The 19,611-nt window shown below is 42.6% G+C and overlaps 1 protein-coding gene across 1 annotated transcript; it reads right to left on the bottom strand.

Annotated features, from left to right (window-relative positions):
- Nucleotides 1-6,243: 6,243 nt before the first annotated feature.
- On the bottom strand, nt 6,244-19,216 carry APOH (apolipoprotein H). Its single transcript, XM_079798768.1, has 8 exons — nt 19,092-19,216; nt 18,543-18,719; nt 16,558-16,654; nt 15,242-15,318; nt 12,387-12,575; nt 9,881-10,060; nt 8,021-8,218; nt 6,244-6,407 (listed from the first exon to the last, which is right to left on the bottom strand). Exons 1-8 carry the CDS (start codon nt 19,153-19,155, stop codon nt 6,352-6,354), a joined length of 1,038 nt encoding a protein of 345 aa, XP_079654894.1. The 5' UTR covers nt 19,156-19,216; the 3' UTR covers nt 6,244-6,351.
- Nucleotides 19,217-19,611: the final 395 nt, after the last annotated feature.

Consider the following 19,611-nt stretch of genomic DNA (forward strand, 5'->3'; position numbering starts at 1 on the left):
GGCTCACCATTGCAGACCCAACGCATTGCAGAGTATCTAGAACGTAGAGCCAATCCATACATGTTTATTGACTTAAAGAATAAATGCAGATTGCTCTTTTGTCCTTTTCTCTGCACCTGGGGTGGAATAAGGCCACCCATCACTTCCTAGTTTACAGCTTCCATTCAAGAGGCCTGTACACAGTACTAATGCATAAGCTGATATCCTAAAGAATCACATTTCAGTCAGTGATTCACCATTTACATTATTAAGATACTTTGTATCATTAGAATGAAATACATGAGTGATGCTTAGCAATCTAAATGGAAAGCAATTTGTAAATATCAAGAATGATGATGATTATTACATAAACACATTAGAGATAAATATCAGAATAATCCTGCAGCCAGTAAATCCCTTAAATTGGATAGAAAATAATTCTGAACCTCCTATTTACAGGTCATAAAAGTATGACCTATACCACAAATAGCTGTAGGATAAAGAAAGTAGAAACTGGGGATTACAAGGCATATATTCTTTTCTTCACTACGGAAAAGGAGAGTCACTACCTTTAGCACAAAGGTTCTGATCACTTCCCTGTGCCAGAACGAAGTCACATTCACCAAACCATCCTTACCTCCTGCCTTCCTGGGCACTCCATGCTCAAGGCTATTAGAGACGAACTGGCTATTTGTCCTCCCTCCCCTTCAATAATATGCTTATCGCCCCAGCCAGTCTCCATACAAACTGGCAATCAACTACTAGAGAACTTCATAGCATCCATCACCTATAAAAATATCTACCAACCTGTTTCAGCCCCACTCCTAAACTGTGCAAATTCCAGGAAGCCACTGGGAAAATTCACAGCCTAACTAGCAGTCTAAGAACGGTAGAAAAGACAAGAGTCCAACCTTCAGGTTGGACATCTGGTTCTGTCACTGATGAGCTTTGTGACCAGGTAAAGCAAGTTACATCATTTCCCTAAGGTTCAGTTTCTTTACCTTCCTTATGGCAGGATTGGAACGGTAGAATTAACAAAGGTGAGATATATGGAAAATTTTACCCAGTGCTTGACACAAGGCAACTTCAATCAATATTGTCTTCTTTTCATTCCCAACTTTTTTTGTGAGCACTTTCAAAAGTAATAAGTGCCACTAGGAGGCAGCACTAGCACACAAAGAACTAGTTATCACACACACACACACACACACACACACACTCATCAATCATACATTCACACACACGTGCAAGCACAGATACTCTCACATGTGCAAAGAGCACACACACACACTCAAACAACATACACACAAGAGGGACAAACGTTCACACGCATGCACACCAACCACACACACACTCACACACAGAGACATACTCACACACATATGCACACATCCCAAGCTGTTTCCTTTCCTTTCTTTCTTTTTGTCTTTTTAGTCTTTTATTTAGGAAGAATAATCTTCAGGCTACTAGGTGGGAAATTTCACTGATGCATACTTATGACTGTGTTTGGGGGCCCAGAAATGAGACCCTGTACATGGAAAGACTGGCCAACGTTTTACAAACAAGAGAACCCATTTCCTGTGCTGTAAACTTCTGGCAGAACTAGGTTACAGTGCGAGAGACAAGGCAACACACGGCACCTTTGCATTCAGAACCCCTCCTGCCAAAATGCAAGTGAAGAAGCTGGTCATTGGTCTTGGAGGCAGCCTCATGGACCACGTGCAGCTAACAGGGTTTGCTGGGTCTGCAGTTGCTAGTAAGTGACAGTCCATAGATGGGAAGAGGAAATTCAGCCATGCTAAAATATGGGATGATACCTAGTAACCTGTGGTTAGAGTTTCACTCTCCCTTCAGTGGACTGCCTGGGGGTGGGGAACATTGCGGGGAGGGGGGAGGGAGGGCGGGGCAGGGGAGGGAGAAGCGTGTTAGTGCTTCCTGGGCTATCAGCCAGCAGGGCAGATCACTGAAGCCTGTGGCTAGGGAGGGTGGGTATAGCTGAATTTTTATAACAGGCAACCTGGTGATCTAAAAGCTTAAGAAAAAACATTTTGGAAAAGAGAGTTTGCTCATGGGACTAAATGGGCCACATAATCACTAAATAGAGGGGCAGAAATGGGTAGTTTCTACTAATGGGCTGGCTCCTCTAAACCAAATTGCCTCTTCAGATTGCAAAAATAGCAGATTTTTTTTTCCTGTGAAAATATCATTAAATTAGAGGAATCAGGACTGTGGCCTAAGCTCCAAAGTCTACTCTGACTACTTTTTTCAGGGATCCCAGTCTATCCAGCAGCCTGAGATGCCTTCCAGTGAATGAACTGGTACACAAAGCCATCTTCAACAAGACTTGCCATATTCCAGGAGCTGCTTTGTGGAATAGGCTGGGGGCGTGAGGGGAGGAGCATGTGGAGAGGTTTAATGTAGGAGTGCTGGGCTTGGGAGCTTTTAGCATTCTGAACACCTGGTATTTCCAAACAACAGACATAATGCTACAGTAATCGAGATGGTGTGGTACCGACAAAAGAGCAGGCAGATCAACGGAACAGAACAGAGAACCCATTAATACAGTCAGCCGATCTTTGCATTGCAAACGACACTATCAAGAGAATGAGAAGACAAGCCACAGACTGGATGGAAATCCTTGCAAATGACAATACCTGATCAAGGGCTGTTATTCAACATATATGAAGGGCTCTTAAAACTTAATAAGGAAATAAGCAACCTGATCTTAAAAGTGGGCCAAAGGTCTCAACAGACACCTCACCAAAGAAAATATACAGAAGGCAATTAAACAATGAAAAGAGGCTCCGCCTCATAGGTCATCAGGAAAATGCACATTAAAACAACAAGAGACCACCACGTTAGAAAGGCCCAAACCAGAACGCCGACAACCAATGCTGATGCCGGTGTGGTGGAATGCACATGGTCCCACCGTTCTGGAAGACAGCTTGGTGGTTTCTCACAAAACTAAACATAGTCTGGGTGAACTGGGTGAAAGTGGTCAAAAGGTACAAAGTTCCAGTTATAAAATAACTCCTGGGGATGTAACGTCAGCATGGTGACGACAGCTAATACTGTTATATATTTCAAAGTTGCTAAGAGTTGGATCTTAAAAGTTCTCATTTCGAGAAAAAAAAAAATGGAACTATATGAGGTGGTGGATGTTAACTAGACTTATTGTGGAGATCATTTCACAATGCGTGCACTCCTCAAATCATACTGTTGTACACCTGAAACTAATACAATGCTGTATGTCAATTACAGCTCAATACACAAACAAGCCTGCTCTTACCATGTGACCCACAATTACCCTTAGTATTTACCCAAAGGAGTTGGAAACTTATGTTCAGACAAAAAACCTGCACTCGGATGTTTATAGCAACTTTATTCATAATTGCCCAAAGTTGGAAGCAACCAAGATGTCCTCCAGTAAGTGCATGGGTAATAAATAAACTGGGACATCCAGATAATGGCATATAATTCTGCACTAAGAAATGAACTATCAGCCATGAAAAGATGCGGGGGGAGGGGGGGTTAAATGCATGTTCCCAAGTGAAAGAAGCCCATCTGAAAAGGCTGCATGCCGTTGGATCCAAGGATATGACATTCGGGAAAAGGCAAAACTACGGAGACAGTAAAAGGACCAGTGGTTTCAAGAGTTGGGGAGGGGCAAGTAGGCAGATCACAGAGGGTTTTTAGGGCAGTGAAAAGTCTCTATACTGATGGATATGTGTCATATATCCGTCCAAATCCATAGGAAGTACAACACCAAGAAGGAATCCTAAGGTAAACTATGGACTTTGGGTGATTATGATGTTTCAATGTAGGTTCATCTTTGGTTGGAAAAAAAAAAAAGTATCACTGTGAAAAGTGATGTTGATAATGGAGGGAGGAGGGTTATGGATGTGTTTGGGCAGTGAGTATATCTTCCTTCCTCTCAATTTTGTTGTAAACCTAAAACTGCTTTTAAAAAAAATTAAGTCTTAAAAAGATGGTACAACAATAAAATGACAAAATCTGTGTGCTTGTTTTATTTTGGTTTTGGTGTGTGTGGTTATTTTTATGATGTTTATGTGCTTTCAACAATGTTGTCCCCGATCCCTCTTTTGTTCTTTGTTTTGTTTTGTTTTGTTTTCCCCAGTCCTTCTCGAAAGCAGGTGTGGCCAGGCATTCCGTGAGTTAAAATATTGAAAAGCTTTCGCCCCAGTTGGTAGGTAGCTGTTGCCCAGGCACTCTGAGTGCCAACCACAGGGAGGCTACCGGTTCTTCCCATAAGGCCCCCCTCCCCGCCTTCCCACATCTAACAACTCAAGGGTAATGCCTGGTACACCCAGGGCCTCCAGCCCTGACCCCTCGACCCTCAGCCCTCCAGTCCATGGTCGCAATCCATTGTGACTGATCCCATTCCCTAGTGGTTATACCCCTAGTAAAAGTCATAGGTGATAAACACTTAAGTTTAAAAATCCCCATTGAGCCTGTTCATTCATCAGGTGTGAGCTGGGCTACAGGACCTCAAACATTCTGTATTAAGATGTCTCAGTGGATCCGAGGAGGTCATGGCAATTGTGACAGAAGAGGGGAGCCGAGGGTGGACTTTTACAGAAAAGCCCGCAGAGATTGAGCAGAAGGCCTGGAGCGCGGGTCTGTGTTAGGGAGGCTCCCAGTTATCACCTACCAGATGCCAAAAGAAACCTTCATTACTTACCTTCACTGCTCTCCCTGTGGCCAGCCCGCTCGGTTCCCTCCCAGTGAGCCGAGAGGAAGCGAGCAATTCAAAAATATACTTATAGGTGTTGATACCATAAAATTATGAAAGACTTTGCAACAAAGAGAGGATGATAGAAAAATGCATTCTCTCCTTTTCTGGAGCAAACCCAGCGATGATGTCTGGGACAGGGGGAGATGCTATAAATCTTTACTGCTGTCCCTGCATCCCTAGAGATGTTAGGTGGGGGTGAGGAAGAGGTCCTTTAAAATTAATATGTGACAAGCTAAAGAAAACAGTGGTTCTTTAATTACTATGTGACAAATTAAAGAAAACTTTGTTTCCTGGCCAGTGTTTCCCGGTGGTTAGAGTGTCCGCCTGTGCACCAAAGGGTCGTGGGTTCAATTCCCGGTCGAGGGCACATACCTGGGTTGCAGGTTCACTCCCCATTCCCCGTTGGGGTGCATGTAGGAGGCAACCAGTCAATGTGTCCCTCTCACATCGATGTTTCTCTCTTTCTCCTCACTCCCTTTCAGTCTCTCTAAAAATTAATGGAAAAAATATCCTTGGGTGAGGAGTAACAAAAAAATAGAAAAGAAAACTTTATGCTAAGGGAGGAAATCCAGAAGAGAAGGTTGGGAAGAGAGATATGGGATCTCAGGGTTCATCCATCCTAACAATATGGAGAGCAGAGTGCCTGGTACAGATACGGATAAGATGATGGATTTGGCAGGGTCAAGATTTTTTTTTAAAGGGTATTTTCTCAGTGAAATCAGAAGCAAGGCCATCAGTTGAGAGTGAGGAGAGAGAAGGTAACTTTAGGAGCATTGAGAAGAGAAATAGCCACCTTGGAGTGGAGAGGAGTGAACAGTCTAAAGAGATATGGTAGGATTTCTGGGCAGAGCCGAGGGCTTATGTAACATGTGAGCTGATGAATTGAAAGTGGGGCCTATTAGCCCGGTTATGAGTTTTTCTTTTTTCCAGCAACATTCAGATGCTCTGGCACAGGCAGAGGGAAGGCAGTGAGAGCCGGGGGCAGGTTTTGCCACCATGTACTACAGAAGGAGAAAGGGCAAGGGAATTAGGTATGAACGAAGGAGCAACATCGTGCTGGATCATGATATGTTAGTGGCTGAGGAGAGATTTTTCTAGGGATTTTGTAAAGCAGATTCCAAGGTTCAAATCCAGTTCTTCTAAATTGGTAGCCCATGCTTATTCCTTCATGGCCATGTTTCTCAAACTAGGGAACACAAAGAATCATATGGGGACTATGTCATCAATGTAGATTTTTGGACCATCCTCACAAATTCTGGGGTACAGCATTTTTTCTTTGTAATAAGTACCAGGTGATACCGATGTGGGGGTCTGTGGACCATTCTATGAAAAATACTGAATTGTAGTTGTTTTAGGTGAAAGCATTTGAGGATAGATTTAGGGGAAAGGGACTGGGTTACCCACATACTTGCTTACACTGTGCATTTCACAGCCGTGAAATGATGGTATTCCAAATATTGGGGTTCTGAAGCGGATAATATCACTAAAACTAAGCCCACGAGGAGCAATGATGCAATGGCTAAGGCCATAAATTCAGTCACTTTATTTTTTCCACTTCCATTAGGTTTCTTGAACAAACTCAGATAGGACATGGAATTTTGAATCGGACGACCAGTTTAGCATGGCTTGACGTCCCAGGCATCTGTTTTCCAGAAGGCCAACGAACTGTGTTCTGTTTGGGAGGGGGAGGGGGGATAAAACATTCTATGAGAAACAACCATTTCTTACATTTGTTAAGTGGCTAAGACAAATCAAGTACATTTTATAAACGTGCAGAATAAATTGAATTAAATGAACAAAACCATTTAGCTGATATGTGAGAAAGCGTCAGGGAAATGAAAAGGTGGTCATTTCCAGGAGAGAAAACAAAAGGTTCTATCGCTCTGAGAGTCAAGATTAAAATTTGGAAAAGAATCACCCCTTTATTCATCCTCCAGTGCACTAACCGTGCAGCCTCTGTCTCAAGACTGGAAGGGAGACTGGCCTGAAGGAGTATCTGAACAAAGCCCTGTTTGTTTGTCTGTTTGTTAATTTTCCTCTTCTAACCTTTATTTATTTTTTTGTACTGATTTGAACCAGGCTTATGGTGCTTTGTCAGTTGGGTATTTCACATCTCAACAGGGCTCTGCTGTATTTTGAAGAGTAATGATTTGCCCTGGCCCGTGTGGCTCAGTTGGTTGGGTGTTGTCACAAGCACCAAGAGGTCTGACCATTTCTGGTCAGAGCACATACCCGGGTTATGGCCTCAATCCCCAGTAGGGGGCATGCAGGGGGGCCAGCCAATTGATGTTTTTCTCTCTCCCTTCCTCTCTCTAAAATCAATACAAAATGTGGGTGTGTTTTTTTGTGGCTTTTTTTTTTAGAAAACACACACACACACAACAATTTATTCAGTGCATTTCTAGTTCTTTGTAATTATAATAACTGTGATTGGTTGAGCACTTTGTATACAATGTCATGCATGATGTTTCTAATCATCAACTCTACGAGGCGGCTATTGTCTACTAGTTATCATTCCCTCTGTCTCTAGCTGGCCACTTCTCAGACCTCCCTCCTCTTCCTTACACCTGGTCCCATCTCTGTTCTCTCCAGCCTGCTGGTACATGGCTGTCCACGATCTTGGGCCTTTTCTCGACTAGAGCCAACAACAGCTTCAGCCTCTGCTGGTCCTTCCTCCATACAACAAAGATATTTACACCCTGAGCCTGAACTCTTACAAGGCTGGCAGCTCTAAATGCTAGCCATTGTACACGTTTTTATCTCACACAGACATAATTATCTTCCTTAAAATAGTTCGCTCTGATGACAACTATGCTCCCATGGATCCTTTTGCAACTCTAGGAATTGCTGAAGGAAGGCGGGGGGCGGGGGGAAATGTAATAAGATCTATAAACCAATGACCAATGCCATAAGTCACTTTGTAATTTGGGGTGAGTTCTTTATAATTTGGGAGCAAGAGGTGGCAAACATTACATTATCATTATTATTATTATTAGCTATTCAAGCTTAATTTGGAATTATACAATATGGGCATAATTCACCTCAATATTCATCAAATGAAGCCACAACCCTGAGTATTAAGGAAAAGAATTGAAAAGAAACGTGTTTATTCAAGTAAAGAAACCGAATGCATCTTTCGTCTCGCTCCTCCTCCTGTCCCCATCTCTTTTGAAAAGTTCAGTGACCATAGTGACATGGCTTCTTATGGTCATTGTGTCATAAAAGTAGTAACTGTGGTGAGGGGCCAGTGGAAGTCCTGGCTAAAAGTTCCAGTGTTTGACTTACCCTTGAAGCAACTGGGGACTTCAAAGGTGCCGTCGATGCACTGAGCATCCTCAGTGTAACTGCACTTCTTCTCCTTATTTTTGCAGAAGAAAGAAACTTTTTGACCATGCAGCATCCCATTCTTAAATTTTTCTTGGATCTTTACTCTCTCTCCTTCGAATATCACAGTAGCTTTTTTAACAGATACTTTACAAGACGCTGAAAGAGACAATATTTGGAGTTAAGACTTAGGAGTTCTATCAGTCTTTCTTAAAGAGATGTAGCATTTGAGCCTGTAGATGAGTACATCTGAAATGAATTGCTCAAGACAAGAAGAGTCCAAGACTGTATACAATGAATAACATCGATATCATTCCTAATAGCAGTTCTTTACCAATAGAACCATTAGTCATGGGTTCCAAGATGGCCTTTTCTTCCCCTGCAGTAGCCACACAAGAAGGTCAGAGCAAAAGCAGCATATCCTAGGCTTTGGTGAACAGGAACTTCTACCAGATACTGCCATTGCGTGTAAGATCACACTGGTCCACTCAGAACCCATTTATTGAGCGAATGCACCCACCCATCAGCCAGTGTGAGGGTTGGCTGATAACAGCTCACAAATGCTCCTTTCTCTGAAAATTTGCCTTCAGCCTTAAGGATGCCACCTCTCCCAGGAGGCAATGCGAATCAGTCCCCAACCCCAGGGTCAGAGAAGGGAACAGCCTATAGCCAATGACTAACTGACAAGTAGATACCAAAAGCAGGTCCTCCTGCCTCTTGGTGGGATCAACTCTGGGGTCTAATTCATGGCCCAGAGCTTCCAAGGAGATGAAACTAAAGCTAGACTCTAGCTGAGACTACATACTTGTTCAAGACTTAATTGGATTAGCAGGATCCACAATACCTGGGAACCTGGTAGAAATGCAAATTCTCAGCTCCTATCCCAGACCTACCGAGTCAGAAACTCTGTGGGATTCGGATGCACAGTGAAGTGTGAGAACCAGTCTCCTACTCCATCCTACCTGCTTCACTCTCTTTCTCCTGACACACACACATAATAAATCACCTGCACTCAAATCCCTGTTTCAGGTTCTGCTTCTAAAGTACCACAACCTAAGACACTAGCCATATGTTATTTTACCTGCCCTGCCTAATTCCCTTTTTTGCTTACACTGTTCAGCCCACAGCAACCTGAGCAGATATATAGTGCTAGGTTGTGGTTCTCTGCCTAAGCATGACACTGACCATATCAAGGATAGACACCTAACTCAAATGAGTGTCCCAGGAAAAAGATGCATTAGTGATGAGTCCTGTAGTTGAGAGGTCCTGATGTAGAGTCCAGGCAAGTTCAAAGTGAGTAAGCACAGAAACATGGAGGTGAGAGAAAGCCATTAAGAGATGAAAAAAGTGGCAATTGTTCCTGAATTTCAGCTCCAGTTCTCAGGAGGAATGGTTGTTTCATTTCCTGTTCTTCAATGTCCATCTAATTGCCTGTTTCCCACTTATAAGCCCCCATTTCCTTGAAGTAGCTTGACTGTGGTTGGCTTTTCCAAGAGTGAGAAGAATCTCAACCAGAACCAAGCAGAAACGGATGTTCATAGGCAAAGATTTAAGAGCATTATAGGAAGCCCACACACTCTTACACCATACTACCAAGGCTCATAAAAGATCTGATTATTTCATACACTTTAATTTCAAATGAGCGTGCTAAGCATGAAGCTGCCCCATGCACCAGTGAGTCTTAAAGTCTTTCACACACCAATAGCTGTGAAGCAAGTCTGAGCAATTAAGTAGAAAATGATTGGAACAAGAAAGGGGCAAGTAAGGGTGATCCACTGGATAGATTCAGAGACATTTTTAAGACCCACCCATGTTTCATACCTTTGCAACTTGGTTGTGCAGACCAGTTTCCAAATTTGTTGCATTCTACTTCTTCTGGGCCATCCAAGACATAGGTATCATGGCAACCATATGTGGCTTTATCCTTGTAACCAAGTGCTTCTTTTGCAGGATAGTTCACAAATCCATTGTCTGGTCTTATTGGGAATGGGCATTTTACATCTAAAAATGTTCATTTAGTAAGACATATTACTGTAAGTAGTAATGTTGTCCAGTAGTCATGGAATACGCAGTTACATTCTAATCTCCCTGATACCATCGATCACTGGGTGTTCCTGGGACTGGAATGAAATTTCCAGGTACCTCGGTGCTTAATTCTGTCCCCCTTATCTTATACTCATGGGAACCTGGATATTTTTTAAAAGAAACAAAACCACTTTGAAAGTATATAAATGAGTTACCAAGTTCTTTGGGCTTCCACATAATCATAAGGCATTATTTGTTTTGAATTTCATCTCTGTGCAGTCTAAGATGGTGAGTTTGAAAGAAGAAAAAAAAAGTCTGTTTCTTTTCACCAATAAACCATGAAATTAAAACACAGACTCCCTCCATGCACGCTAGCACACCGTTAGTTGGGTTTTAAATGTTACGTCTAATTCTCATGATTGTCTTCAGACTATACAAGAAGGCAGCACAAACTATGAAGGAGGAAAATGGTGCTGCTTCCAGGCCTTCTTAAGGCCCCAACAGCAGAGCCCCAAACCCATACCCCAGGTCACCAGAATACGGGAAAGCAAGGGTGGAGCCAGGAGCACAGAGCTCTTGGGAGGTAGATTAACGAGGTAGTTTAAAAGGACAGACTTCAAAGTTGGACTGCTTGACTCAATGTTGGCTCTTCCACACATTAAATGAGAAAGAAACTGAGTCTATAATAATACTAAAATTAACATTCCATGGAAGAAAAAGAGCTCTTCTCTGTAGAAGAATACCAGCTAATCAATATAGAAGGAAAGATAGAATTAGAAAGTCACCATTTTGCAACTACCAATGTCATAATTGGATCATCAGTGGATACAAAAATGACACCTAGAGAATGCATATCCACACAGTTGTCAAGTATGACCCACAGGTAGCTCACTAATTCCAGAGGGAAAGAGTTCCTTTACCAAGAAAAGATCGACCACATAAACCCCCCACCACCACCACTTAGCAATGACTATCAGGGGGCAGACGCTCAACACAGGAGCTGCCGAGCTGCAGTGACTTGGCAGCAGCAGTGGTTCTCAGGTGACACACCTGGAACCAGAGAGGAGGGAGCCCAATTCTGGGGTGCATCACCCGAGAACCGCCCTCTTGCAATCTGGGACCTGTTGGGGGATGTCAGAGAGCTGGTTTTGGCCTAATCCCCACAGGCCAGGCCAAGGGACCCTACTGGTGCACCGGGCCTCTAGTATTCTTAAAATTGTTTAAATGCTTGTTGTTAATACTTCAAAACATGTTAAGTGTCTTGGGTACAGTGATAATTAGGACATTCATGCTGAAGTGTTATGGGTAAGTGTCATGATGTGTACAACTTATTTTCGGATGGTTCAGGGGAAAAAATGTCTGGAGGGGGTGGAGAATGAGAATGTCACAACATGTTGACAGTTGCTACATCTAGGTAAAGGGTTGGAAACAATATTTTTTAAGTACCTACTGCTTAGGACTTGGTAGAATTAATTGAGATGACATATACAAAGCAAGAGACTAGTGCCTTGCCTAGAGTTAAGGCCCCCAAAAGGTTCTAGGTATTATTACTAATAGTTTCCCCATGCTAATAAGCACTTAAGGTTTGAATCATTCAGTAGATACCTAAAATATCCACTACAGGAGAAGTTAACAGTCCTCAGTATAACTCCTCGTGAGCATGATCACTTCTATTTGTCTACTGGTTATAAAGTTGACAAATGTAAAGAGGGTGACGCTAGGTCAAATTCAAGGAGGAAGAGTCTGCATAAGTCCTTAAAATCAAATATTTTTTGTGATTCTTACATGTAGGTAAAAGCAGGTAACAATATGACTGCAACCAGATTTTTTTCTTTACCTTCATCTCCTGAGACACCCCAGTTTAACCCAGGCTTCTCTGCACCAGCCTCGCCACAATATCCAGCTGTCTGTGCACACACCCTCTTCTTTCCCGCCTTCCAGACTTTCCACATCCTGTGCTCTGTGTGGCATGCCTCCCCCTCATTATCCACTCATCCTCCAAGCCCCTCCCTTAGAAAGCTTTCCCAGGCAGCTCTGGAGAGTTCATCACATTATATAGACTTCCCCTGAGGTCAGAAGCCAGGTCTCGTACATCTGACATCCCGGACACCTAGCACCCCACCTGGTACATGGTAGAGGCCAACAAGCATTTGTTGAGCACGGTCATCTGGAAGGCAGCTATGCTCACCACTTACCACCAATGCCAAACCAGGTCATTGAAACACCCATAGCGGAATGTTCAGTAGTTTTCAAAAATGGGAATTGCATTATCCTAATCGTTTTCCCTTCTCTTTGCACTTACCCCTGCATTCTGGTAATTCAGTCCAGTTTCCATGTACTGTGCAGGTAGCGGTGTCATTTCCAAACATGGCGTAGTTGGGCAGGCATTTAAAGACCGCCTGCTTCCCAAAGACGGATCTGTTTCCGGCCAATGGCTCATAAGCACTAAGGACCGCAAATTTAGGTGTGGGTGGTGGAGGGCAGGTTACAGCTGCAAAAGGAAAGAACTGTCATTTTCATGAATGTCTTTGAGTCTTTTAAGTAGACTCTTTCCAGAAAGGGAAAAATCCGAAGATTAACATGAGAAAATGCAAAATTTAATCCGATGCCAGGGTCAAAATGGTCAATTGTAGAAGCCAAATAAGAAAATTTGATCTGAAAAGCAGATGTCTTGAACCAGTCAAAAAAAACCCTAAAAATTGCAGTAAATTTAAGTGTTGCCACCACTAATTTGCCTGTTACAATAACCCCATGGTCGGCAATTGCGGCTCGCAAGCCACATGCGGCTCTTTGGCCCCTTGAGTGTGGCTCTTCCACGAAATACCACGGCCTGGGTGAGTCTATTTTGAAGAAGTGGCGTTAGAAGAAGTTTAAGTTTAAAAAATTTGGCTCTCAAAAGAAATTTCAATCGTTGCACTGTTGATATTTGGCTCTGTTGACTAATGAGTTTGCCGACCACTGCAATAACCTATGCGTAGGTTTCCATAAGTCTTTGATCCCCATGCTCTCTTGGAATATGTTTCTGGAAGTCAACATAGGTGGACAATGTTGCTGAGAGACCATGTAATCATCGCTGATGACAGCATCTTGGTGCAAAGTCACCTGTGACATCCGCATTTCACTGCTAGTTCAGGTTTGTTGTTCCTGTCAAATACCTCCTGCTTTTGTTGCTGGAGCTTATTCAAGGAGCTTCCCACAGAGAAATGGTACAGGTTGTCCTCCTGGCCTAATATGAAGTTTGAGCAAGTTGGGGGAAAGTTATCCTATATAATAAAAGGGTAATATGCAAATTGACCCTAATGGTGGAATGACCAGAAACGACTGATCGCTATGATGCGCACTGACCACCAGGGGGCAGACACTCAATGTAGGAGCTGCCCCCTGGTGGTCAGTGCACTCCCACAGGGGGGAACGCTGCTCAGCCAGAAGCCAGCTCATGGCTGGCCAGTGCAGCAGCAGTGGTGGGAGCCTCTCCCACCTCTGCAGCAGCGCTAAGATGTCCGACCAACGGTTTAGGCCCGCTCCCCATGGGAGCCATTAGTCAGACATCCCCTGAGGGCTCCTGGGCTGCCAGAGGGATGTCTGACTGCCAGCTTAGGCCCGATCCCCTGGGGAGTGGGCCTAAGCCGGCATGTGGACATCCCCTGAGGAGTCCTGGACTGCAAGAGGGCACAGGCTGGACTGAGGGACCCCTCCCCACCCTCCCGCCAAGTGCACAAATTTTCATGCACTGGGCCTCTAGTATTAACATAATGGAAGTTAGCGCAGAGCAAACTGTGATTGAACTTGAATTATCACGAGTCTCAGCTTGTGATCCATGGACCAGCAGCATGAGCATTGCCTGAGAGCCTGTTGGAAATGCAGAAGCTCAGGCCCTACTGAGAACCTATGAATCAAAACCTGCATTTTTTTATTTTTTATTTTTTGCAAGGGAGAGCATGAATGCAGGCCCCACTACCACAAATGATGCAGTCGAGTTTCCCACGCTTGGGGAAACCCCAGGGGTCAGCACCTCTGGAGTACAATGGATACACCTCACCCTGGGAAAACCACCTTCGTGATCATAGTATCTCCCCTGCCAGGTAAGCACAGAACCTGCACTTTAACGAGATGCCTGGGCGATTCCTGTGTCCATTAAAGTAAGAGAAGCACTTGTCCAGGTTAGATTGAAGCTAAAGTAGTCTAACTGCTTGTAACTAAACACAAAACAAAACAAAAATGACTTTACGAAATAGACATAAATCTGCTTAAAAAGGGAAACTATAAGAACCATGGTGATGCTCTGGCTTAGTATAAACCTACTTAATTTAGCCTTAAAAATGTGTTTGGGTAGTTCAGTGTTTCTCAAATTATTGTTTATTGAAGTTGCTTTACTCTTTCACTTCTTTTGCTAGGACACACATCAATGAAATGTCAAAAATTCATAACTATTGTTGTAAGGCCTGGGCCTCTTGGTCAAAGATTGGACTTCCATAAATCACAAGTTAGGGAATGTCCCTCCCTCTAACAGTGGAGCCCAGAGCTGGGCGTCCCCTAAACAAATAAATCTTTGGTGACTTTTGGAGGAAACTCAGTCAGCTTCTAGGATACAAGGCCCTTTGGTGAGCTCTCAGCTTACTGTGAAGGTGACTTCTCATCTCCCTCATCACTAGACTTACTTGCTGAGGGCAGAGCTAAGTCTCCCCTAGCTTTGTAGCCTCAGTGCTGAAAACAGGATGGAGCACATATTAGGTCCTCAATAGGTGTGCTGAATGAGTGAATGAATGAAGTTCCAGAGTGAGAAGAAGGTGTTTGATTCAGAAGTTCTTCTAGTCAAATGGTGGCAGTCCCTGATAGACCAATGCCATACATACCAAGCCCCACCAAAACTCTGTGGGAGTGTTGGGATGGATAAACCCAGAGATCACTGGCGCCCTTGGGTAGAGGATAGAAAATGTCTTCGTGAATAGAATGCTTCCCTCTGCCATTCCAAAGTGGTTGTTTCCTCCTCCAGAGTGAGACACTATCAGAATGAACAGTCCCCATAAGGGCAACCAACCATCTCATGGAGCTGAGACTGAAGGGTTTTCGGGGCAGGAGGCTTATGGTGCTGAAACCAGAAAAGTCCCAGGCAAACCAACTGGTCACCTTCCCCATAACTGGGACCCACAGACTCACGGGAACACACAGGGAGCCTCGGACTCCATATTCCCTCCTCAGTGCATTGAGCAGATTTAGTTCCATTCAGAAAAAACCTGCAAAAGGAAAAATGTAATCCATCAAACTGGAAAAGGATCCATCGAGAGCTTTTCAAATGTCTTCTCCCTTGTGCATTGCTTTAGATGAACACTGTTGACTTCGTTCCCATGATGTGGTTTTCCTGAAGAGCTTAACACACATCTAAGGCTCAAGTCTCCAGCCTCATGCTACAGGTGAATTGCCAAAGAATGGAAAGGTCCCATAGCCGGTGGGTGTAGAAGCCAAACCCCCAAATCCCTCATCTTCAACCAGCTTTATAAACTAACTGATTCTTAAATGAAGCAAAAAAACATTTATTTTTCAGGACCACAACATGAATCAAACTGAGTAATCTCTACTAGTCATTTTCTCAGAGCATACTGACAGGAATGTGTAAAAACTGTGCCGTCTAATAGGATGATCACTGCGTACGTTATATAAGTGTCTAATCACTATGTTGTACACCTGAAACTATTATAATATTGTATGCCAACTGTAATTTAAAAATTAAAAAGAAGTTAAACAACCAAAATGCCAATGCAGTCTATTTTCGTTGAAAATGTAACATTCTGTCCTGGAAGCCAATTTTTTCAGTGTTGTTTGTCATCAGACCCACCAGTAACTTGTGTTTCAGAAGAAAGAACTGCATTTCTCTCTCACACACAGTGTTTCTTCATCTCCAATCCCTTTCCTCCGCAAAGTTTTGCCCGACTGCATTGCAGCCACATGCTATTGCCAATGTCACCACTGGTGTCTTTGCTTGAAGGCAGATAAGCTATATTACCAACCACAGTGCTTTCTACCTGGGGATGTTGTGCTGTTCTGAGAATGAAGAGAACTATGTCCCACATCATCATCCTCCTACCCTTTGCCTCAGAATTCTCTCTAGAGACTACCAGGTCAGTCAATCAAGTTAGCTTCATAAGTAAAGCTCAAATCCAATTCCTAAAATATTTTAATCCTCGTGCTAAGATTTGGCCCAGAAATCATAAGGAATTACCATCCAGTTTCAATAATTTCAACGTACCTCCTCAGATAAGTAACTAACCAGAAGCCCCCAAAATTGGATATATTTCAGTAATTATCATATTCTCCACCCCTTACCCACCCTCAACACCACTGTGTATTTGTATTCAGTAATTTGTATTCAGCAAGCCAAAGGATAGAAATGAATTATGGACCAGTCTTGATGTTTAACTCAAGGGCATAGAAATGTGCTTCATCCATTAGCTATTCAGTCACTTAGAAGTCCTTACCCGGTGTTACAAGAAAAACTGATCGTGTTGGGATATTCAAAAGTTGTATAGCGTACAGCTCCATTTTCTAAGATTCCAGCAAAAGGACACACTCTGGCTGTGATTTAAAGATAAAAAGGTAAATATCTATTTATAGAATTTTGTATTAAAGTAAAAATATATAAACTCCTTTCTATCCTTTGATCCAATAACTTTACCGGTAACTATTCTAAGAAAATAACTAAAATAAGTCAAATGATGTATGCATTAATGTGTTCATTACATAGTTACCTCTAATAACAAAAACCAAACAGCCTAAAAGTTCATGATCAGGAAGGGGAGAGATCAACCAAAGGACTTGTGTGCATACATATGAGCCTAACCAGTGGTCAAGGACAACAGGGGGGGGGAGGGAATGCATGGCGAGGGGTGTGGGATGGGAATGGGGGGGGGATGAGGACAATATGTGATACCTTAATCAATAAAGAAATTTAAACAAAAAAAGAATCTAATCAACATTAGATTCATATTCAAGAATCTAATCTAAAATAAATAAATAAATAAATAAATAAATAAATAAATAAATAAAAGTTCATGATCAGGGTAGGGTATCGTGTTAATGAATGATGATAAATCAACAGTTGAACTGTATATAATGCAGCCAATAAAATATTGATTATGAAGATCATAGAGGCATAGTCAATGTTTCTAACATGCTAATGAAAATAAGAAAACACAAAAATGACATCTGCTCTCTATAATAATGCAAAAATATACACAAAAAATAACTTAAAAAATGAAATTGTTAGTGTTCCAGAGTTATGGCTGATTTAAATTTAAAAATTCCCAAATGATGTTATAGTGGTTTTTCACTAAAAATTATGTTTGGTCTTGCCCTGGCCAGTGTGGCTCAGTTGGTTGTCATTCCAAGCACTGAGAGTTGCTGGTTCAATTCCCAGTAAGGGGCATGCAGGAGGCAGTCTTCTATTGATGTTTCTCTCTCTCTCCCTCTTCCTTCTTCTTTCTCTAAAATCAATAAAAACATATTTAAAAAATATTGTTTGGTCTTTTTTCATCAAAGAGTATATTAAAACCACTTTATGGACATGTATAGTTTTCACAGAGGTCAGTCCCTATGCTTAAAATAACCTGAAGCTAGATAGGGCCATATGGTTATTTTTAGTGCTTAATTTCCACATAAAATTGCCAGAAATCCTCTGGTTGATTGCTCAATATTTGACTGTAAAAATAATGCCAACTTGATATCACAGAACCCCGATTTTGAGGATGAATAAAAGCAACCATCAACCATAAAACAATGAAACATCAATGTATATAATTTATGTTATATTATTAATTTAGTATAATCTGTAATATATTTATGCTTTACTATAAATATCACATGTAATCTATAATAATAAAAGCATAATATGCTAATTAGACCAGTCATCCTTCCAGAAGACCTTCCAGGCGAAGCCGGGGCTGAGAGGTCCCAGGCAGAGGCAGCCGTGGGGGCGGGCGGGGCTGAGCCCCTTGCACGAATTTCGTGCACTGGGCCTCCAGTATATACATAACTTAGATAAAATTTATTGACATTTTAGTAACTATTCATTCTGTTTTCATTTTGAGGCAAAGTCCAGAGATACGATGATTCTTCGCGTTTTATTTTCAAGAGTCTCCTTGGCATCTGTTTCAATTTCAGAGTTTTCTGCATTTCTTTCTTTACTTCTGCAGGCTCTCCCTCTCCTTTGATCATGCCAAGTCTCTTTTATACACCTCTCCCAGCTCTACGCCAAGTTTGTCTCTCCTTCTCTACAGCGTACCTACCGCCCTTGGTCTCATCTCCCATGGAGAAGCCCTCGGGCCCTCTTGTTTCTTCACAAGCCTCCCCCTCCCCCACAGCTCTGCTGGCCTTCCAGGCACTGAGCATGATAAGGTAGGTTATCTGCCCAAAATGTCCAGAATTGGAAGGAGGGGAGAGAATGCGCATGAAAGCGTTGACTTACGTGTACATTTCAGCGTGTTGATGGGCCAGATTCCGGTAAGGGGGCAGGTAAACCGTCTCATCCCTCCGCGGGACACATAGCCCGGCTTGCAGAAGTACATTATCTGCTCCCCTGGGTCATAGGATGTTTTTAAGGGGGTAACTGTGGCAAACGGTAAATCATCTGGCCTGGGACAGGCTGAAACAGAGCACAAAGCGGTTGGTTAAGAAATCTACAGGTGCATTTTTAAGTTCAGCTGGCATAGAAATTAAAACTCATTAATGCTTTCCAAAAGTAACTCTACCAAGTCCTGTGTCATATCTCATCTAATCTCAACCACCCTTTGAAGGGTACTATTGTTATTCCCATTGTACAGGTCAGCACACTGAGGCTTCAATGGTCTAAGGATCTTCTGGGGGACCTTTAAACATGGCAACGTTAAAAAATAAGTAGTAATCCAGTTTATCCAGCATCCACCCTAAAGAGAACTCAAGTTATCATTAGTGATCCCCAGCAAATACCAGGGGGTTGAATATATCAATTATTTTTGCAAAAGCAAAGAGTACTTACTCCGTCCGGCAACAGCCACATGGCAGAGAAAACTCGCAAACAAGATGAGCGCTGGAGAAATCATTGTGGATGATTCTCACTGGCACTACCAAAGTGGCTTTCCTCTACCAAAAAGAGAGGATGCACATATAAAACTGCTTAACTATTAACCATTTTTGTGTACTTTTATCTCTGTAAATAGAAGATTAAAGTATCAGGATTGGAAAGGAACTCCGAGGTCTACATTCTTTAATCATTTACTTTCCACTCCTGTGGGTCTGTTGTGAAATCTTTGGTTGATGGTTTCTGTCTCCATAACTTTGTGTTAAAGGCATGAAACAGTTCATTGTTGCTGCTGATAGAATCTGGTGATTCCCAGATTGCCAGGTCTTCGGTCTAGACCTCTGGTTTCTCCATCCTCTGTTCTGTGTTCATAGTGCATGGATCACCAAAAGACTGCTTCACCCACAGCCTGGGCATATAAACTTAGGACCATGGCTTACTTTCTGGGTTTCAGTTTTCACACCTCTAAAATGATATT

This window comes from Cnephaeus nilssonii, assembly GCF_951640355.1.
Source record: "Cnephaeus nilssonii genome assembly, chromosome: 19".
In the NCBI taxonomy this organism is placed as follows: domain Eukaryota; kingdom Metazoa; phylum Chordata; class Mammalia; order Chiroptera; family Vespertilionidae; genus Cnephaeus; species Cnephaeus nilssonii.

Bases quoted from the DNA above. Each gene is read 5' to 3' on its own strand.
- APOH (XM_079798768.1), bottom strand. From the start codon at position 19,155: ATGATTTCTCCAGCGCTCATCTTGTTTGCGAGTTTTCTCTGCCATGTG. The intron at 16,655-18,542 runs GTAAGTCAACGC...TTTAAATCACAG, and splicing joins CAACACGCTGAAATGTACAC to CCAGAGTGTGTCCTTTTGCT. The intron at 6,408-8,020 runs GTAAGTCAAACA...CCTCCCAAACAG, and splicing joins AGTCCCCAGTTGCTTCAAGG to AACACAGTTCGTTGGCCTTC.